This window comes from Nothobranchius furzeri, chromosome 11 (genome assembly GCF_043380555.1).
Source record: "Nothobranchius furzeri strain GRZ-AD chromosome 11, NfurGRZ-RIMD1, whole genome shotgun sequence".
Taxonomy (NCBI): domain Eukaryota; kingdom Metazoa; phylum Chordata; class Actinopteri; order Cyprinodontiformes; family Nothobranchiidae; genus Nothobranchius; species Nothobranchius furzeri.
Window position 1 is genome coordinate 68,409,900 of NC_091751.1, and position 22,765 is coordinate 68,432,664.

The window sequence follows — 22,765 nt, forward strand, 5'->3', positions numbered from 1 at the left end:
TTTTTCATTCAACCATATGATTATTTACGTATTTAATTTCACCATTCAGCATTCAATATTATAAAAGTTCATTCTTTATAACAGTTCGGTCCTTTATTCTGTGCAGGACAGCCTATCACTGTAACCCCAAATAAGTTCACTGAACTCAAAATTTACGAGGAAACTGATTACCTAATCATTTTTAAGTTAACTTATCTAAAAACTATAAGTTTACCATAACTTAAAAATATGACCTGAATAAAATCAAAGCATTTAACTACCCAACCTATAACTTGGTACTTAAGCAACTTATAAAGTTTAATTTAACTAAATTTGCATATTTCATTTTATTTTAACTTTTTTTTACATGTTTTTACTAACTTAAATATTATAACTTATATGAACTCTTAATGGACCTAATAAAACCTGACCCAAATAAGTTGAATTTACTTAAAAGTGACAATGTGACTGTCATGTTCCTGGGCAGAGGTGAGTCACACCATCTCCTCTCACCAGACTCTGAGCTAATTCTCCACAGGTGAGGAGCAGAGGGAGCGGCAGCTGCAGGAGATTTTCCAATCAGGGACGTGGTTTCAAAAGGAGGATGGAGACACGTCACTTTGCTGGATGATTGCACCAGTTTAGGTAGCACCAGCCACTCGACTCTGAACTTTGATCTCGTAAACTCATGTTTTTGACTCGCCTTCGACTATTGGATTTATGAATTTGGATTGTATTTTGGAATTGGATTATCCCTTACACCTGTTTTTGTCTCGCTCAGGATCTCATCATCATCTACTCACCCTCGCTGTGTTCGTTTTCTGGAATATACTCATCACGTCCCATCCTCCTCCGCTGTTCCTGTTTGGCTTTCCCTCTGCTCCCTCACCTCTCCTGGACCTCTCACCCTCTGCCCAGCGTCCTTCCCAGCTTCCCCTCATCTCCTGATTAACCTGAGCACCTCAGAGACTTGAGCCGTATTGCTCATCCCCACAGGACTTCCCTGTGCGGCTTCAGTTACCGTTATTATAATAAAGACATTTTACTTTACTGCTCTGGACTGCGTGTGATGATTCTGCATGTCTTGGGTTAGACACTTACCTCGAGTCATGACAGTGACAGGCTGGTGAAGGCAGTAACTAGCACCACATCATGACTCACACACACCCATAAATGCTAACAGCCAATGAAAGTGGAACACTCAGTCAAGTCAAGAGCAACTGGTGTGAACAACCACAGTATTATTAACAATGGGACAGCACAGCCATACAGCATTACTTTGACCAACCTCCTCACCTATGGTGCCAACATGATACAAAAAGTAACACCACATCTGCAACACTGAATGAAATAATAACTGAGAACAACAATCCTGTATACAATAAACATGCACAAACACCCCAAAATAGAGCAAAATAACTGAAAACATGACTACCCACAATGCACCTCCCCCACCAGTTGTTTATTGTTCCTGAAATCCAACAAAATTGCTAGTTTGTGGTTGTTTTTCTTGTAAATCCACAAATATTTGAAATAATATACAAGTCTGTTTATCAGACACACTTTAGGGTTGACGTAAAGATGAATGGAATAATAAAGAAAATAAAATAATACATCAATCATTTTGTGGTTAACGTTACTCATTAAAGTTAAGTTGTCCTTTATTGATTAATTTAAGTTATGCTTACTTATAAAAGAAATAGTTCAGATTAATTAAAACGTTTGAGTTCAATGTACTTAAAACAAGGAAAAAGTTGAACAAGCTCAACACATTTGAGTTCTAAAAACATTTTTTTAAATTATGTGTTAAATCTACTCAATATATTTGATTATTTGAACTTTTGGGTTTACAGCTTGGCAGAAAGACCTTGGTGAAGGGAACGCTGTGTTAATAATCTCAATGTCAACAACACTGTAGACCCTTTCTTTCAGCTTGGTGTTTGTAGATGACCGGACACTGAAAAGGTCAAACTGTAGATGAAAAATGACCCTTTCTGGACATTCCATTTTCTTATTTTTAACTTAAATTTGAAATAATCTTTCATTAGCTTTGTGGTATTTTATAGTTTTATGACTTAGTTTTTCTGATTTTAACTTATTTCTGTTTTAAGATCATTATGCATAATGCTTGCTTAGTGTGAGGAACGCTGTAAAGTCACTGACACCAGTCAGTGCTAGATCAAAAGAAATTTGCCTCTGAATGGCGGGCTGAACAACTTAAAAGAACACCCAACGTGACAAACTCAAACTTGAATTTGAACTCTGACTTCTACTTAAATTACACTCAAACATATGTCAAAATGCTATTAACCTTAGCTGTACATTATAGTACATATGTTGGCTTCAAATACATTGATTTCATACTTCTCGTTTGTCTGCAAACAACAAAAGCGATCCTATAAAATGGCTGAGGTGCATGCACAATAGAAAGCACAGAAACTTGTTGTTTAACCTTCAGAGACGGTCAAAGTTTCATTACAGTGTTTCCTACATGTATATGTGTTTGTTTACATCTTATTAGGGCCAAGTTTATGTTAAAATATTTATAGACATACCTGTGGACAGATGAAGGAGACAGGTTGTCAAACCATAGCTCGTTTTATTCGGAGCTGCGCCTGCACAGACGCCCTCTATGCCCACAGCGGCGATACAACACTGCTGATGCCAATGATCACAAGCTTAATATAATACACACAGGCTTTATAATACAAAAATAAGAGGGGGTGTATGTTTTCATGAAAACTTAATATAAAGCGTTTTACAGCCTATTAAATGTAAACCTGCATATTTCTGCTGTGAAGTTGGCATTTGTAACATGAGGGTCGGAGGAAACTTGCTCCTTCCTGGGGCCAGCCCCTAGAGGGGGCTGCAATTTTTGTCACTTCCGCATTGGCTACACCTTTGGCAGGACAGAGTTTGCCCCTTGACCTCAGACTGGGGTCCCAGGACCCCATCCCTTGGGGATTTGTAAAAACACGTAGTGGGATCTGAAGAGGCACTGTGTGTATTGGTGGGGCCTAAATTTTATTTTCAGTTTAGTCTAAATGTAATCAAGAGTTCAGTTCTATTTTTAATCTGTCTACTCCTGTCATGGCAGCAGTAATGATCTCTAATCCCAGCTACAGTGACTTCTGACCACTGGGTGACCTCTTACGTAAGGAGAGCACGCGGGGACACCCCCGTCACGCTAGGTAAGCTCATTAACGATTACCGCAGGATGCTCAAGCTGAAAAAAACCACAGACACAAATAGCCTCACAGCTTGAGACGTTTATCAGTTCCAAACCTGCAGCCTCGGTTTTCATGATCATTACAGTTATGCGGGCTGTAAACGTTTTGTGCCTGATTTCTTCTTAAAAATGTAAAATCACAAGGTTTTCATCATGATTTTGTTATTGTCATTTAGTTAAATTCTCAAATGAAAAAACAGGAACTCAGGTATTTATTGTTAAACATTTCATGTTTGCTGTAGAGCTTTTTTTTGTTAGCGATAAAAATTCAATTCAATTCAATTTCATTTATAAAGCGCCAAATCACGACAAGAGTCGTCTCAAGGCACTTCACATTATAAACATTCCAATTCAGGTCAGTTCATTAAGCCAATCAGAAATAATGTTTCCTATATAAGGAACCCAGCAAAGTGCATCAAGTCACTGACTAGTGTCAGTGACTATACAGCAATCCTCATACTAAGCAAGCATAAAGCGACAGTGGAGAGGAAAACTCCCTTTTAACAGGAAGAAACCTCCAGAATATCCTGGCTCAGTATAAGCAGCCATCCTCCACGACTCACTGGGGATGGAGAAGACAGAGCACACACACACACACACACACACACACACACACACACACACACACACACACACACACACACACACACACACACACACACACACACACACACACACACACACACACGTGCACGCACGCACACACGTGCACGCATGCACACACACACACACACACGTACCTGTGCACGCATGCACACACACACACACACACACACACACACACACACACACACACACACACGTACATGTGCACGCATGCACACACACACACGCACACGTGCACACATGCACACGTACCTGTGCACGCATGCACACACACACACACACACGTACATGTGCACGCATGCACACACACACACGCACACGTGCACACATACACACGCACACGTACACATGCACACACACACACACACACACATCCAAAAATAAGTTTGTCATCCCAGTTTAACCAGCATGAGCTTCTCATGGCTGGCGTTTCCTACATTTTACTGTAAAATCCACAAAATATGAATAAACATGGAGGAATATGAAGCATTCATGTGCTCCAATAAACAGCAGGATAATCCCACACCATGTCTGTGTGACATCAAATATTGATGAACAAATGAACAAAAGTCCTATCTGAGAAGTCACCAATCCTCAGCCATCATTATAAAATGATGATAATCTGTGTTGATGCTGGAAGCAGCCTCTCAATAATTACCAGCTTGTGTTCAACATTTGCCCGTCCTTTAACACAATCATACCCCGGCAGGTGACAGTGAAGCTCTCTCTAATCAGACGTCAAACGTCACACTAAGCTGGACTTTTGGCTCCGGTCAGTGTTCAACACAGAGGTGCCTCAAGGATGTGTACTCAGTCATTTGCTCTTCGCTCCGTCAACACATCACTATTGTACTAAGTTCAGCACTCATCAGCTGCTCAGGTGAGTTGGTGACGCAGCAGCAGTAGGTCTCATCAACAGAGCTGAGGTGGAATCGGTGACGAGGGTTAACACATGTGCGGAGGTGTCCAGAGCACTGACAATCATCAGTGCTCAGTAGAGAATGTAAAATAGAAATTCCCTCTCACCCCTTTTTTTCCGAAGCACTAGGAGCACCCCGGCCTGCATCACTTCCCGATATGGACACTTGAGTGAGAGTAACGACAAGACCAGCTAATGTGTGGTGAGAATGCCTGAGATAGTTAAATAAGTAACACGAGAGCTCTCTCCTCAGCCTGCCCACAACTGTTAAACCTTCTGTGATTTAGAAGACCTTGTGGTTTCCTTGTATTAGGATACAGCTGCTGTATCTCCTGTTTCACCCATAATCCACCAATGGCTCGTTTTTACTTTTCCTTCATCTGCCTGCATTCATAGAACTAGTTTTTCCTCAAAAAACAAAGTACAAACAAACAAAACAAAAAAAACCTTCCCTTTCTGTGTTCTGTCCCAAAGAAACCCATCACCGTTCCATCAGGGCTTTAATTAAAGGACGCCCTGTAGCTGTATCAGGTGCATTTTATGAAGAAAGCCAGGCTTTTGGCATATTTTACTAATGCGACATAATCCCATTTTGTTCCTTCTAACAAAAACAGATTACAGTTACTGTATAAAGATATTCTCTGGTTGTAGAGGAGCAGAGGTTTAAGGACTCGGGGTCGTAAATCTTCGGAGACTAAGCAGTGCGCATGCAGCTGACTGTCCGCTCAAGGCAAGGAAAGAGCTGCTGAGGCATCAGGGGACAGCAACCATGTGACCACATTTGCAGTGATTGGCTCAGTGCAGATGTGACATCAGAGCCTCCTCCTCTCCTGTCTCTCCCAGTCTTTCTCCTCCTCTCTCTTCACATCCATCGCTCTGAAGCGCTTGTTTTCTCCCCCTCAGCATCCCCCCCCCCTCCCTTCCTTTTAGAGATGGCGAGTGTCGGAGCTGCTGAGGCATCTGGGGCCTAGCCCTCACACCGAGGACGCTTTTCTCTTGATTATTCATCTGGTTTGTCTTCTGGTCTTGCCCTCCGCTCTGGCTTTGAGCTCTCCTCCCCGCATCCCACCTCCCTGTGTGGGTGTCTTGGAGTTGGGCCTTTAGGGTGGCGGTGGTGGAGGAATTACCATCGTGCATCGCAGGGGAGCTGTGCAGAATTAGCCATGCCCTGCCCAGGCTTATTCTGACACACTGGATCTTTCCCTTTCCATCAGCCTGCACACCAAAGGGCAACGTAGGATGAAAATCTGCCACCATGATGCAAGGTAAACGATCTGAACACCCATGTGCTCCTCATCCGTCTGCATCCTCCTCCTCCTGCCCTCCTGTGTCCTGCTGGGCCATCAGAGCCAGAGAATCTGGTGATGTGCTCTGTCAGGCTGTGTGGAGCAAAGGAGGTGTGTGCAGGACTAGTGGAACAGCGTGGCTGGTGTGTGTGTGTGTGTGTGTGTGGACATGACATTGTGTGCGACAAATAGAAGGGCAGTGATTATGAAAGTATGAGAAGAGCAGGCAGTGTGTGTGTGTGCGTGTGTGTGTGTGTGTGTGTGTGTGTGTGTTTCCTACAAACGACCAAGCACTCTGCTGCTGCGGAGCATTTTGTCTGATGCTTTAATCTGAATGAAGTGCACCATGAATTATGATGCAGAAGCCAGAAGATAAGCATTGTCCTACATGCTCTCAGCAGGGCCTCAACTCTCGGGCTCAAAATAAGTTTTGGTAAAAGGACGAACAGCTGAGTCCTTCAAGGGAACTTCTGAGTAAAAAAATGCTCATGAAATACGTACGTGGAGTAACCGGGTAGGTAGGTAGGTTTTAACTGTTGCAAATCTGCAACGCCTGCCTCCAGAGGGTTAAGCATGCATGAAGGTAGCTGTCAGAAGCAGAAGGCTTGCGGCCAGCCTGCCATCATGTGTTCATGAGGAGATTCACGGCTGTCACTTATTCACCACAGCTTTTGGTGGCTCCGCTCTCACGCTCGAGGGATTCTGACAGGTGTTTTTGTTTTCTGTTGACGACACCTGTGGGTGCAGCTCACCTGCTAGCTTACCTTATCAACAGAGATTCAAATTTCAGGTCAAATATGGATCATCTCACTGCACATTGCCATGAAACTACTGTGGTTTATACAAGTCCACAACAAACAGAGAGGACAGCAGACACGGTTTGTGAAATCTAAATCATTTGTGTTTCAAGTATTTGAATCACATTTTACCATCTAGTGTTTTTTTAGTTGAAGTATTTTATTTGATAGATTATTAAAGGTCTTGGCCAGACTCAGCATTAAAATAGTAGAAAATCATACACTTTTCATCTATATAAAGTTTTGAACTGGGTTCAGTTTTTTATTTTATTAAGGACTTTTGTCATAAATCATTACAGAAAATCCAAAAACTGTGTTCCGCATACGTCACTCCAGCACGTAAAACAAGCTAGCTGCTGATGCTAGTATTGTGGATCACTCTTATGTGTTTACTTTCATGCTCCTAATTATTACGTAAATTTGCATTTACAGCTGCAGCTAAAGGTCTGAGCCATGTGTCCGTGTCCTACACGCATTTTTAAATAACAGGTCTGATCTAAAATAATAACCTACTTCTATAAATCCATCTAGAACCGCACCGCTACTTCTGGACTCCAGACGAGTCCCGTTAGCGTGACTAATTAAAGAGCAAGTCAACCCCTACCAGAGTCTAACTCCACTCCCACTTCATGTTTGAAAAATGCAACAAATGCTGTAAAATATCCGTCTGCTGGTGTGTAAGACCACCTTTTTTCTTACCGCTCGACTGACTGGGCGTTTGTTGAGGACGCAGTTTTTGGCTTTCTTCGTAGTCCACAACGTGCTCCGTTTTGAGGTGGTAAAACAAATGAGATGCATTCCCTCTATTCGCTAATACATTCTTCCGGCATACTTTGCAGATTATATTGTTCTGCTCCACATCTGACTCCTTCAAGCCAAACCAAGTCCAAATGACCGATGTTGCACCGGTCTTCTTTACGAGAACCTCCTCCTCCTCCACCACAGGCTCCGTGCTTTCAGCCTCAACAGACGCCGCTTGATGACATCATCAACATGCGCTACCGCGATAGGCCGATATAGTCAAAATCTCTACCGTTGGCCAAATTAATATCATTTCTACCGTATACCGTTTATACCGCCCACCCCTACAGTCACCGCTTATCTGAAAAAAGGTGCTGGATCAAAAAGTGGAATAAACAAAATGAGAATCCACACAGTTTTAAATCAAATGACCTGTTTAACTAAGGATTGTTTGGTGTGAACCTCCACAATTCCTGATGAAGGTCTTTGACCGAAAGCTTCACCAATAAACTCCTACATCGCAGATTGAAGTGTGCGGATTCTCCTTTTGTTTATTTATACTGTATTATTGTAAAATGAACCATTGTGTTCCACTGATAATTTTTTAAGAGAGCATGAAGCGCAACATCTGGTGGGGCCCAGCCCCACTGGCCCCAATGCAGAGACGTCACTGCTCCAAAGTGCTTTACCCAACAGTGAATTATTCACACGTTCAAAAACCAGACAAGACAGAGATGAGCTACATTGTAGCCACAGCTGCCCTAACAGAAGCGTGTAACAAATCAAGAGTTACACACACGCAAATCAAGTCACACATGCATAGCGATGGGTACCGAATTCTGTACTCTTTAAGGTACCGACCGAATTCCATAGTACCGACTGAGCACCGATTCACATCATTTGAAACGGTGCCTCGTTTCGGTACCCGTCCTTCATAACGAGAACTTGCCTAGACAGCTGCGCATGCGCAAGAGCGTTATGTCGTCGCTCGCTGAGAGCGAGTTGTAAACAGAGCAGCATGGTAGAAAGAACGCACGCTAAAGCTTGGGTCCACTTCACTAAATGTGATGGGTAACTGGGTGATGATGAAACCAGCGACAACGATCTAAGTGAGACATCCTCATCTTAATCTGCTCTGGTAGGTAAATAAAATGTTTAAGATAACGTTAGCTTGATATGTTAGCTTCTGTTTCGCTAATGATGCGTTCGCTTTCTCCTCGGAACTCAGAATTTCTGACTGGAAGAACATAAACGCACTCTAAAGTTTGGCTTCACTTTACTAAATGCGACGGGTGATTGGGTGAAGATGAAACCAGCGACAACGATCTAAGTGTGAGGCATTATCGTTTTAATCTGCTCCAGCAGCTAAATAAACTGTTTAAGATAATGTTAGCTTGATATGTTAGCTTCTGTTTCGCTAATGATGCGTTCGCTTTCTCCTCGGAACTCCGAATTTCTGACTGGAAGAACATAAACGCACTCTAAAGTTTGGCTTCACTTTACTAAATGCGACGGGTGATTGGTTGAAGATGAAACCAGCGACAACGATCTAAGTGTGAGGCATCATCGTTTTAATCTGCTCCAGCAGCTAAATAAACTGTTTAAGATAATGTTAGCTTGATAAATTAGCTTCCATTGCCACCATTGTTATCAGCTAATGGTGCGTTCGCTTTCTCCTCGGAAATTCTAACTTCCCAGTAGGAAAAATCAAATGATAAAGGACGGCAAAAGGAATGAAGATACACAGTAAATTTAGTTCACAGTAAATATGTTTGCTTCAGTTTAATTATCAGCTTATAAAACTACAAGGACGATGTTAAAATACAAACAGTTGAATGTTATTTATCGTGATATTTATCAAATATGGTTATAAATTCAGAAAAATTTATATTTAATCATAAAAGAGAATTAAAATATTAAACACTCAAAAGTATCGAAAATTGGTACTGTTAAGTACCGGTATCGATTCGTAGGTACCGGGAATTAGTACCGAATCGATTCAAATGTCAAAGGTACCCATCCCTACACACGCACAAATCAAGTTACGCACACATCTTTTGAGTCTGATTTATCTCCATACAAAAGGCTTTTCCTCGAAAGCGCAGAGTTCTTATGCTGACATTTACTGCACTGCTGTTATTTTGGTTTTACGTGGATGCTTGAGACACATATTAGCCGTATGAGCTGTCCTTCAACATTCATCATGTGGTTTTCTTTATTTTCTGTTAGGACTGAAAAAACGAACCAGGAAAGCCCTAGGCTTACGGAAAAAGGACAAGGACACAGACCCAACGTGAGTTTGCTCTGACACACATAATCTTCACCTCGGCAAAGGCTCAAAGCAGTCAGAGATTATTTTATTGGGATGGTTGGAGAATGAAACACTGTCTTGTTGTAAATGCTTATATTTAGACAGAAACCTCATGTTTGAGAGAACAGGAAAACAACGTCCTACCTCTAAATCCAACAGAAGCCAGATTTTCAGCTTGACTGAAATGTATTCAAACATTGCCTGGCTCCACAAATATACCATTCATGATTATTTTCTTTCATCATCTTGTTTCAAACAGGAGCTCACCTGACAAAGAAGGAAGTGGAAGTGGAAAGAAAGGGAGCGTACGTACATTTACAGTAGATTTCCTACATTTCCTCTGTTGTAAAACTGAAGAACAATAAGACGTGGATCTTAGAGGTTGTTAGATTTATCCCGGTTTCAGGACTGCACTTTTTATCAGATAGTTATGATAAATTATCAAATGACCTTCATGTTTGCATGGATGGGAACAATTAATTCTATTTTTATTTGACACGTGCTTTTTATTATTCATTTAATTGCGTCTTTTTTTTTTATTTTTGATGCTAGAAAAAGGCCAACGGGGCTCCTAATGGTTTCTGTGGGGAGATTGACTGGGACAGATATGTGAGTATCCATAACCAGAAGTTTAGAGAACAACTCCAGTGTTGATCTCCGCAATGACTCCTGTGTCAGTGTTTTTAGCTTCCCGTCAGACGTTTCTATGGTTTCAGAGGTAGAATTATGAACATTTAATATGTTTTAAAGATTTTTGTTTACTATCACATGACGTTGATGTAATGAGTAAATTGTCTCAGTCCTTCTAGACCTCTGTAGTCCACTCTGACCTGCAGGTCCGGATACTAACTGATGGACCACATTATTCATCATCTCTGTTGGGTTTGTCTCTGTCCTCCTGTCTCAGGAGGAAAGGCAAGGCAGCTTTAGTTATATAGCACATTTCAAACAGAGGGCAATTCAATGTGCTTTGGAGGATGGACCAGAAATTCTTAGTGGGGTTAAGGTTTGGGGATTTGGCTGGACCTGGACCCAACATGTTGATGTTCTGTTCCTGACCCATTTAGTTCTGACTTTATCTTTCTGGCCCGGTGCTCCACCATGCTAAGAGAGGTCATTGTTTATCACCAACCTATTGTTGGATGTTTGGAGGAGTTCCTCTGGGAGGATGTTTAAGGTATCATTCTTTATTCATGGTTGTTGCCACTCCACTGAGGAGCACCCCTTACACACACACACACACACACACACACACACACACACACACACACACACACACACACACACACACACACACACACACACACACACACACACACACACACACACACACACACACACACACACACACAGATGTTACAAACAATTAGAAGGGGATCCATCAGAGAAGATGTCTTCCCGACCTCAGCAGTCCGATCCGCGGACCTTCAGCAGAACTTCCCTCTGCTGCCCTTCTTGACACCAGATCATCCTCCATAAAGTCCTGTACTCACTGTGTGTTTTGGGCTGTTGCACAGGACCGCTTCATGTCACACTGTGAGGACTCCAGAGGTGGCACGCTACCAGTGGTGGTGCCACGGGGTGCTAGGGGGCGCTATAGCTACCCCTGGATTAGTCATTGCACCCCCAAGTAAATTTTCAATTTATTTTTTTTACAATTTAATTTTAATTTAACGTGTGGATGTGATCATATTTAACATACAAAACAAAAATAATCAGTAAATTATCATATAGATAGTAAAAACTTAAACCAAAACAGGAAATTGATGTTAACCTTTGACCTCATTTTCCACCTGCCAACGAGTGAAAGGTAAGAGCTAGCGGTAAAATGGATCGGTTTTTGTTGCCCACATTTCCACGGGTTCAGTCAGAAACTAATGAATGTTTGGAAGTGATCTCAGACCCACAAAAACCTACGGACCTGGATGAAGAGAGTCAACCCTCAACCGCCGCAGCAGTCCAGGGTTTTGCTGCTGGAAATGCTAATGCTAACGTTAGCTAACCTTGCAACACTATAGTTGGTTTTCTGTGTGGCTGTATGTGTTTATGATTTAATGGAAAAGTCAGCGATTGTTCATATGTTTATGATGTATGTTAATGATTGTTTCAGGTGTTGTGCACACGTGTGTCTGCTAGTGTTGAAGGTGTTTTAGAGAACAACAGGTACGCATGACCACTTCCTTCATAGCACCTGCAGAAAAACATTTCTGGAGCCGCCACTGCACGCTACACTTGTCAATGAGCCAAACGACTGATGTCATTAGCATACTCGCAAATATCACTAAAAGCGACACATAATTACCAAGACAACAAGGATGAAAAGAGAAAAATGCGCCAGTGTTAACAGTTCTTTTATTAAACTCCAAACCAAACTAAATAGGAGTGGTCCACGTTGACTCCATTGTTGCTAATGCTACTGCTACTCGTCACTGGTGTTTTGCATCACTCCCAAGGAGTTTTTTCATTGGTCGGTTGCAGACTGGAGTCAGATTTTCTGACACTGCTGGATTTGAAAAGTGAAACTTCTTGTTCACACATAAGAAAAACTCAACATTCGGCTTCTTTGGGTTAAACATTAGAGAGGTCATTGTTGGGGCTGATTAAGGGCCACGACTGACTGACCTGAAATAGTGTTTCTATGTCAGGTGTTTGAGGGTCTGTGGATCCAGATGCTCTCACGCCTGCTCTGGTGCAGTCCAGATGAGCTTCAGGACCTGGTCCGGGTTCTGGTCCACCTGAAGCCTCCTTCCCTACTGATGAGAAATGTGCTTTGTCTTGAAAAAAGGCATTTTAGTCAAATTTACATGAGTGATTTCCTCTGGTTGTTCTTTTTCTTCTGCAGGCCTCTCCTAACGTCGATGAGGAGGGCTTCAGCCAGCAGCCTGGGGAGGAAGATGATCATATCCTTTCAGCAAGATTAGGAAGGAGGAGTCCCCAGACATGTTGCCTACAGTCGCACTGACTCGTTTGGCTGAGTGACTCATGGTTGAATCAATAGTCCTTCTGTGTGTGTGTGTGTGTGCGCGCACGCGCAAAGCAATGCTCACGCAGAAAGGAGCATCAGGACCGCATCAGTTTTGCACCATGTGTCATTACTTTAGTACCAGGGATATTTTAGGTATTCGCTCCTGCAGGAGTCAGTAGGACCTGGACTAGGACACAACAGACAGACAGAGGAACATGATGTTAGCGGCTCATTGTCACGTTGGTCTCCATCTTCTGTTGATCCGTCTTTATCCTTGACACTTGTTCACCGTCTTCCAAAGAGAAGCAGTTTTTCTCCTCCAGCGACTCTGAGGAGGACGAGGACAGCAAGCAAAAGTTCAAAATTAAGATAAAGCCTCTTGTGTCAGACAGCATCAGGTGCGTCCCTCCGTCTATGGACGAGCTGAAGGCTTCGGTGGGAGGACTGGCACTCTCTCCTTCTCTGGTGAGACCTCGACACAGAGCTCTGATGGGTTTCGCACCTCAAGTTTAAGTGTTTCCCTTTGTTTTCTTCCAATCGTCTGCTGCTGCTTGTAGAGGAGAAGTCCGGTAAGCTCGTCAAACGTTATCACACTTCCATCAGCTACAAGGATTTGCTTGGCATGTGATCGTTAGTTTTCTGCATGTGGTTTTACCGTCTTGTGCATCTTTAAAGGGGTCCCAGAACAACCTTGTTCCTATTTGAAACGGTTATTTGAGCCTCCATGTAATACATTCCATTTGTTAGGGTTCAAAATGACCCAGGAGCCTTGATAAATGGTCAAACACAACCCCATGGTGAAGCCCTTCAGTGGAAAGAGCGGTTTGCCCGTCCACTCCACCAGGATATGGAAAATAATTGAGCTGATTGGCCAGTGTACCCCGATTGTTTCTACTGAGGAAGGTGTTTAACCCAACTAAAAACACATTTTATTATGCCTTAACAGATTAACAAAATCTGACATATAGTATAGCAAAGACCCCACCCCCACCCCACCCACCCACACACACACACACACACACACACATCTTGCAATGTGAAACGCTTGGTCTCAGATTTTGTAAGAAAAATAATAAAATTTCCCCCCAAAATGCGACATATATGTTTTTTCTTCTTCATTACACATTTTATGGCTGGTGCGACTCCGGAGCGACTTATAGTCCGGAAAATACGGTACGTTAAAAATATTGAAAACTTGCTCAAAGCAAAACATATTTTCATTACGGAAATAAATTATAAACTTACTGATTTAATACTTTTTTAGTCACAGAAAGGTACTTTTCACGAAAAAGCGCCACAAACCTCCACCTAAACTTCGTGTGAGTTTCAGGTCGATGGGTTTTCCACAGAGTTAGCTCTGGTTGAAGCTAGCTAGCCACATCCGTTAGCTTAGCTCCCATCTCCGCGTTAGCTTTGGGTTAGCCAGGGTTAGCTTCAGGTTAGCTTGTAGCTAGTTCGACCGGGTGTCGTCATTTTATCCCAGCCTTACAGCCCCACCCTCAGCTCCTCCTCTCTTCCCTTTTGTGGAATTGTCTGGGCTTGACGGAACCTGTGACACGGTCAAAATGGCGGTGGTGGCCACCTCCCATTTTAGTACAAAAACGTGATATTGGAGTCTATGGAAACCCATTGTCCATATATGTATATGTCGATGACACACACACACACACACGCTTTTTCCAGTCTAAAACATAACAGGTCTGACCATCAGATGGTGGAAAATGCCCTGGAACTGCCCTGCAGCCTCCTAAAAAGTTTATTTTACTCAGATTTCAGAGATGTTGAACTCATTCCCTGCCAGCTGTTTCCTGATCAGAAAGCCCCTGACTGCAAACGTTTTTGAGTGTTTTTACTGTTTGAACATGTAAATGCTAAAACTACCTAAAGAGAGAGTAGACTAACTTCTTACACCAGGAAGAATCGGCGTGTTTCTAGCGTTATCCGTTCTTTCATAACTCGTTGTCGAAGTGTGAGCTGCAGAAGCGTTTCTGGTTGGCGCCTCGCGCTTTTTCACAGCAGCGTCCCAAAACTGTCTCCAATTTCGTGGATTTTCTGATCACGTGGCGTGTGACGTGTGGTTGAAGATCAGCTTTAGAGACGTGATGTTTATTCTCACAGTGCGGGGGCTTGTTCCCGCGCTCGCTTCCTTAAAAAAATGCAATTGACGGCTTAATTTACTGCCAGTGACGACTGGCAGTAAATGCGTTAACAGGGACGGCCAGAGTCATAACGGATATGTCTTCTGATGGTGAATAAGGAAACTGCTGAAACACTTTCCTACAGGTAGTAAAGTCAGTAGTAATACCTCGTGATCTGCTTACAGTACGTCGGTTGTAACAACTGTAGGCTGCACAAAAAACACGCAGTTGTTCATACAGTGTTGGCTTCATTTGGGTTTGGAGAGTGAGAATCTCACCCAATATGGCGATACTGTTGTACTCTGTAGCGCCCAGTGGGGCATCTACATATTAATGTCAGTGGTGTGTTGTATTTGTATAACTCAGTAAGCAAGCTATGGATCCATCTGGCCTTTATTCAATGTCAGAATATTTCCAGTACATCCTGGAACGTTACACGTTTGCTCCGACTTTGTTCTTTGTTGTTTTCCTCTCGCCACTAGAAGTAGCTCAAGTTAGCATTAGCAGTAGCTTGGGCTAACATAGGCTAGTGTTAGCAGAAACTAGGGATAATGTTGTTTGCACCAACATTTATGTAATGCCAGTGTCTGAAGAGGGTTAGGACCAGGGTCGTCACGGTGTGAAAATTTAACCTCACGGTTATTGTGACCAAAATTATCACGGTTTTCGGTATTATCGTGGTATTTTTTTTTAACGTGCTACATTTTCAGACAACTACATAAACCCTGTATATCAGGAAAATATTGTCCTCAGTTTATGTCTAAATTTTGCCTAAAATTTGTTATTTTGTAATTATGTTGTTTATTGTTTACATTTTTCCCCTTTAGTCTTTAAAATACCAATATTTACCCATAACTTCTTATTTTTTGTCTGTTTGATGTCATCATTTAAAAATATTAGACCAGATGATACTCAGTACTCAAGTAGCCTTCTAATCAGATACTTATTTACCCTTACTTGAGTAATAAACCCTATATCAGGAAAATATCGTCCTCGGTTTGTGTCCTTCCAGTGAGCTTTGCAGATGTGGGAAAATGTCATCAGGCAGTAATCGTTGTTAAATTCATAATTATTCTCGGAGAGAGACCAACTCTTATCTGCCCCTGGGAGCCCCGTAATGCATAGCGTCATTTCAACATGGCGGTGTCCGCGACACGGTTTATATGCAGGTAGCGGCGCTGCGGCTGCTTTATATAGCGACTCGTTGCATTCTCCCTCAACCCAAATCCTCGGATCACGCATTTTAGCTAAAACGCTAACGTTAGCTTGCCTTGCGTTGACTGTAGAGTTGTGGGTGATGGTCACGCAGATGTGTCATGAGATTTGAAGCGTTGCTGCCTTTCACAGACACTTTTTCTGCACGTGCTGCAAACAGGATAGCCGTCTTCTATCAGCTGTCCCTCGGCATTCTTCAAATATCCAAAAGATGCCCGTACTTCCCACTTTGTCTTCTTTGAGGGATAATAAATGTCCCGAGCGCTGCCGTCTCCTCCTTTGGCCATTATTTCAGCTTTAGCTTCAAGAAAGTTTTGGTTGTAAACAACAAAGTGCGCATGTGCCACCGGCAACTTCAACAGATGATACGGTGGCTGGTAAGGGTCACCGCGCCTACACTGCAGCCACGGTAATCCACCAAGATAATATAGTTTTAAAAACAAGACGGTTATTATTGTTGTCAACTTTTTTTACCAGGGTTTACCGCTACACCGGTTACCGTGACAACCCTATTTGGGACATGCAATTTCAGGGTGCATGTCCAAGTCGATGATGTGTTGAATCAGCTTTTCTCAGAACCAACCCCTTCTCTGTGGCCATAACGTCATTACTGATTTACAGGGAAGCAGGTCAGAGACGATACGGACTTTTTCCTACTCAACACCCCAAGCTACATATACAGTATGTGGCAATAAAGTAAAAGTGGATTTACATTCTAGAACCCCTTTAAAGTTGTAAAAAAGTGCTACTTTGCTTTTCTGAGCTGTTCTTGTCCTTTAAGTAAAACCATTAACCATTTGTGTTACATGATGCAGAGTGAACACAGCATAAAGACAACTGCAAACCTGCGGTTTTGGATCAGAACATAGGGGCCCGCCACGTTGTGATGATGCTCACCCTCAAAGTGTTATTTCGCGTTATCAAAGCTTTGCAGTGAAAGTAAAGAGATGCAGACTGTGTGTGTGTGTGTGCGTGCGTGCAGTTTGAGTTGGTGTCCATTTGACTGATTTGTCACTCACTCTCTGACCCAGGTCTGTTCTCTCTTCCTTTTTGCTGGTCTCAGAGACGCAGCCCGGTGAGTTTCATCTCCGTCTGCTGGCTGATTAAAGGGCGGGGACGGCGGGGTAAAAATAGCCGAGTGATTCAGGAGATTCAGGCAGTCGGCTGAACTCGGTTAAAAGGCTCGTAGCAGAAACTAGACTTGACAACCAGCAGCATGAACCGATGTTTGATGCCGAAACAAGAACCAACGTTTCCCTTTTACGTTTAGCGCTACTCAGCTAGTCTCATGCTTTAAAAGCACCATGAATGAGACCGATGAGAAGGAGACCTTCAGCTGCACACAGACTCAGCTGACTGTTTAGGAGCAGCAGCTGGCTCGTGGTGCCGTCTGATCTTTCTACATGAATAATCTCACTGCATCTACACTGCTCATTCTCAGCTTAACTTCGTCCCAAGGGTTCCTCTAGAATATACGTCTAAAAAATCAAGTGAATTAATGATGGAGAAAAGTTTTCATCGTTATTCCTGACGCCTCTTTGTTCCATCTTTGTAGGTGCAGCTGAAAAAGAACTTGTCCTGTAAGTAATTCTAACTTTTACAAAACATCTCCTGTTTTTCTGTGTGTAGGGTCCGAAGTATTTTTACCCTGGATGGTCACGCGCTCTTGATGAGGCATTAGCACTTCCTGCTTTTCAGAGCTGTGGTTGAGATTTTCTGATGTGTCTCACAGGTGAGGAGATCGCCAGACCCAGACGCTCCACGCTGACCCAAAGTCCTGCTCCTGAAGCCCAAAGGTCTGTTCTGCTGCTCACTAACCTAATTCTGATCCGGTACTAACAGGCCAGAACCAGACCAGAACCTGAGGACCAGAACCTCTAAGCAACATTTACAGCAACCTTTAAGGAAATCCTGCAGGCAGAGTTGTGTGAAACCAGGAAAGCCGGGCGGACACGGTGCGACTTTTTCACTCGTAGCACTCAACTTCAGCTCAAACCGTACGACTTCCTCTCAGGGCAGATGTCACAAGCCATGTGCTCACACTGTACGACCCAGTTCTCGGATGCGACCATCGACATATAAATATTGGACAATGGGTTTCCATAGGCTCCAATAACACGTTTTTGAAGCCAAATGGGAGGTGGCCACCACCGCTATTTTGACCGTGTCACAGGTTCCGTCAAGCCCAGACAATTCCACAAAAGGGAAGAGAGGAGGAGCTGAGGGTGGGGCTGTAAGGCTGGGATCGACTGACGACACCCAGTCAACTAGCTACAAGCTAACCCAAAGCTAACGCGGACGTGGGAGCTAAGCTAACGGAGGTAGCAACCTAGCTACAACCAGAGTTAACTGTGCACAACACCAGAGCTTCTGAGACAGAGATACGCCGGGCTGACCGCTGGGTAAAACCGGGTGGAACACAGAGATCTCCGAGAGCTCCACAAGCCGGCAGCCGCACAGCAGACAGAAGCCGCGATCAGACAGAGATGCGCCGAGCTGCGGGGAGGGGAGAACCGGGTGGAAAACATCGGTCTCCCGAGAGCTCCACAGGCCGATAGTGGGAACCCAGCTCCACCAACATGTTATATTTCAACCCATTTTCTAAAGTGCAGCATTATGTTAAATGCACTGGGTTTTACCCTATTACATTTAAATTTCATGGTTAAACAGTACATGTTAAAATCTAAGCTCAGCTCGGCAGTGACCTAAAATACATAAATATCATTTTACTTACCGAAAAAAATGAAGTGGAGACTCCTTGGACGCTCTATTAGTGCAATTAATGCCACAGCAAGTCATTTTGTCCAACAATTGCACAAAAAATATCCAAAAAAGAAAACACACACACAGAGACTCAAAATCCCGGAACAGTTTCCAGGCCAGACCGAGGCTCTACTGAGGCCTTTCCACGGAGCTAGCTCTGCGGTCACGTGGGTCTGATGCTCATTAATTATACAGAATTTTAGGCTTTTAATACACTTAAACAGAAGAGTGAGAAAAAATTCACCCCCTCAGAGTTGTCATGAGTGTAAACTAGATCATTTAAACCAAAAACATGTTCTGGTACCAGGCTGTAAACATGTTTATTTCTGCTGTGAAATTGGTATTTTTAACATGGGAGTCAATGAGGATTTGCTCACTTCTGACACCAGCCCCTAGTGGATGAGGGTGGAACTGCAATTTTTGGTACTTCCGGGATTGCTTCAATTTTTGAGGCGCATTGTGGGGGCTTGGATGCGACCTGACTGCTCACACTGTACGTCTGGTAGCAACACGTCGGACCTAAAAATATGCTAAAAATAGCAGTTTTTACTCAACACGTCAGACTTTTTTGTTTTGCCTGTTGTCCTTCGGGAGTGCTGCAGGAGGACACACAGGGATTTATGGGGGTTGGATGAGGAAAACGAAATAAAGAAAGTAAATCTGTGTTTTGTGATCAGTTTAATTTGACATGAACACGACAAACACGCTTTCTTGACAATCTTTGTGAGTAAAAAAACGTGTAGAAACAAAAACAAACAACGTGTGTTATTAGGGAAATAGCGGTTGAGCGGTGTTGATGCAGGATTGCGCATGCGCCTTGAGCGGTTCTGGTACTTTTTGGGTCGCAGCTGCTCGCAGCGCCGCTTCAACAGTGCGATACCCTCACGAGGGACGAGCAAAATATCAAACACGCCAGAAGTCCGTGCGAGCTCACGATTGCTGATCGGTAGCTGGTCACGTGGTGTTAATCGCCTCTCGTAACCCCCTGTACACTACACGACCGCTCGGCGCAAAATCGCCCCGATATCGTGGAAAATCGGCTCAAAAAAGTGAAAAAGTCACACAGTGTACGCCCGGCTTTAGGTGTACCTAATAAAGTGGCAGTGAGTGCAGAAATAAAGTCTGATCAGAGTATTTTTATTGTCAGGGAGAGTCCTCCACTAACAGCTGGTTCTCCTCTCACAGGGGCTCGACGCCACAGAATGTTCCGGTTCGGTTCGGTTTGCCATCGGACAGCAGAACCAGCAGATACGAGGGTTTGTTCCTCCCGATGAGACATTTCCTAACCGATAACTCTTCTAGCCCTAACTGTTGATCTGTGCTGCTGCTCTAACACCAGCGGTGCGCGGTGACACGTGGGGAGAGCCCAGACCTCGGTCAGAGTCTCAGCTGAGCAGAAGCTTCCCAACAGGAGGTGGGTACCAGAACCACACGCTGCTGGACCAGTTGATGTAAGCGTAGTATTTGAATCCTGCTGAGCTGCTATTCCACGTTGCAGCTCCTCCACCTCTTCCTCCTAAAACCATTCCATCGAGGAGTCATTACGGCTACCCGTCAGACGCCGCAGGTACGTTTGTGGTTGAGGTTCTGTGGATCTGGGTCAGAAACAGCTGTTTCACAACTCCCTCTCCCTGTTTGCAGCTGATCTTCCTAACGGGAGGGCGGCACGCAGTTCTGCCCCCATCTACCTGAACGTCCTTTCCCCGGCGTCGTACCGTGGTTCCCCGGCCCCTGACCTCGATGACGTCTTCGGCCCGGCAGACAGCCCTCGGATCAGTGAGGACACTGCATCTCCTAGATGGGTTACCTTCACAGAAGACAGACCTCCTCCACCTGATGAACCAGCACCACCTCCACCCCCAGACTCTCCTCCTCCAGACACCCCCTCGTCCACCCCATCCACCCCTTGTCTCTCTCCTGGACCACCGCCAGATGAACCCCCACCTTCCCCTCCACAGTTCTCTCCCATGTCTCCTCCCCCCTTCACACCACTGGACTCGCCCCCCTCAATTGTGCTTGGACCTCCACCTCCAGATGAACCAGCTCCTCCTTTGCCTCCTAACTTCTCCCCAGAAGAGGAGGGGATTGATGAGGAGGTGCTGCAGTTTGCAGCGTTTGCTTCCACTGCTGCAGCCATCGGCCCTGCCCCCCCACTGCCGGCGGTTCGATGGTCCCCCCGGGCAGGAGTCACCTCTCCTTCCATCCATGCAGGCTTTGGGGGGAAGAGGACTCCAGAGGGGATGTTCCACGGAGACGACAGAGCAGACATCACAGGCTCTCCCAAAGAGCTGACCCCCAGCTTCAGAGTTACCCAACCTCCTCTTCCTCCAACCACGTACAGGTCCATCATGTCTTCCCCGGGACCCGGCAGCGGTGAGCATCCTGTTGTCCTTCGGGTGGATTTAGATGAGAATTTAATTATGAGATGTTTCAGTACCTTTGGTAGGGTTCCAGTCCAATCTGCAAAACATTAAAACTCGTCGTCGTTGTCGTCTTCCTCCGCTTATCCGGGTCCGGGTCGCGGGGGCAGCGTCCCAACTAGGGAGCTCCAGACCGTCCTCTCCCCGGCCACCTCCACCAGCTCCTCCGGCAGGACCCCAAGGCGTTCCCGGACCAGATTGGAGATGTAACCTCTCCCAACGTGTCCTGGGTGGACCCGGGGGCCTCCTGCCGGCAGGACATGCCTGAAACACCTCCCCAGGGAGGCGTCCAGGAGGCATCCTGACCAGATGCCCAAACCACCTCAACTGACTCCTTTCGATCCGGAGGAGCAGCGGTTCTACTCCGAGTCCCTCCCGAATGTCCGAGCTCCTCACCCTATCTCTAAGGCTGAGCCCGGCCACCCTACGGAGGAAACTCATTTCGGCCGCTTGTATCCGCGATCTCGATCTTTCGGTCATTACCCAAAGCTCATGACCATAGGTGAGGATTGGGACGTAGATCGACCGGTAAATCGAGAGCCTGGCTTTCTGGCTCAGCTCCCTCTTCACCACGACAGATCGGCTCAGCGTCCGCATCACTGCAGACGCCGAACCAATCCGCCTGTCGATCTCCCGATCCCTCCTACCCTCACTCGTGAACAAGACCCCGAGATACTTAAACTCCTCCACTTGAGGTAGGACCTCTCCCCCGACCCGGAGTTGGCAAGCCACCCTTTTCCGGTCGAGAACCATGGTCTCAGATTCGGAGGTGCTGATCACATTAATCAAACACGATTAGTGATTCAGTTGGGAAACATTCATCTAATGCATAACCACCAAGCCATAGTTTGGTGGCGTGGTTTAAAACAAGAGCACCCAGTGTGTGTGTGTGTGCATGCATGTGTACGTGCGTGTGTGTCTATGTGTGTGTGTGCGTGCGTGCATGTCTATGTGTGTGAGTGTTTGTGTGTGTGTGTGTGTATGTGTGTGTGTGTGTGTGCATGCATGTGTACGTGCGTGTGTGTCTATGTGTGTGTGTGTGTGTGTGCATGCATGCATGTGTACGTGCGTGTGTGTCTATGTGTGTGTGTGTGTGTATGTGTGTGAGTGTTTGCGTGTGTGTGTGTGTGTGTGTGTGTGTGTGTGTATGTGTGTGTGTGTGTGTGTGCATGCATGTGTACGTGCGTGTGTGTCTATGTGTGTGTGTGTGTGTGCATGCATGCATGTGTACGTGCGTGTGTGTATGTTTGTGTGTGCACAAATGTGCCTGTGTGCATATATGCATGTGTGTGCGTGTGTTCATGCGTGTGTGAGTGTGTGTGTGTGCATGCATGTGCGTGCATGAGTACGTGCATGTCTATATGTGTGAGTGTTTGTGTGTGTGTGTGTGTGTGTG

At 44.6% G+C, this 22,765-nt stretch overlaps 1 protein-coding gene across 2 annotated transcripts in view; it reads left to right on the plus strand.

The window, feature by feature from the left end:
• The first annotated feature begins 3,969 nt into the window (after positions 1–3,969).
• sgip1b (SH3GL interacting endocytic adaptor 1b) overlaps positions 3,970–22,765 on the plus strand; it is a 33,496-nt gene continuing 14,700 nt past the window's right edge. Inside the window, exons 1-12 of one of the 2 annotated variants that reach the window (XM_070541782.1) lie at positions 3,970–5,998; positions 9,787–9,850; positions 10,128–10,173; positions 10,421–10,477; positions 12,711–12,767; positions 13,122–13,298; positions 17,742–17,766; positions 17,919–17,982; positions 20,135–20,205; positions 20,289–20,363; positions 20,448–20,516; positions 20,591–21,322. In XM_070541782.1, coding sequence (XP_070397883.1) covers positions 5,989–5,998; positions 9,787–9,850; positions 10,128–10,173; positions 10,421–10,477; positions 12,711–12,767; positions 13,122–13,298; positions 17,742–17,766; positions 17,919–17,982; positions 20,135–20,205; positions 20,289–20,363; positions 20,448–20,516; positions 20,591–21,322 — 1,447 coding nt within the window. In that variant the 5' untranslated portion in view covers positions 3,970–5,988. The remainder of the gene's footprint in view (positions 5,999–9,786; positions 9,851–10,127; positions 10,174–10,420; positions 10,478–12,710; positions 12,768–13,121; positions 13,299–17,741; positions 17,767–17,918; positions 17,983–20,134; positions 20,206–20,288; positions 20,364–20,447; positions 20,517–20,590; positions 21,323–22,765) is intronic. The other variant, XM_070541783.1, reaches the window with a different exon arrangement.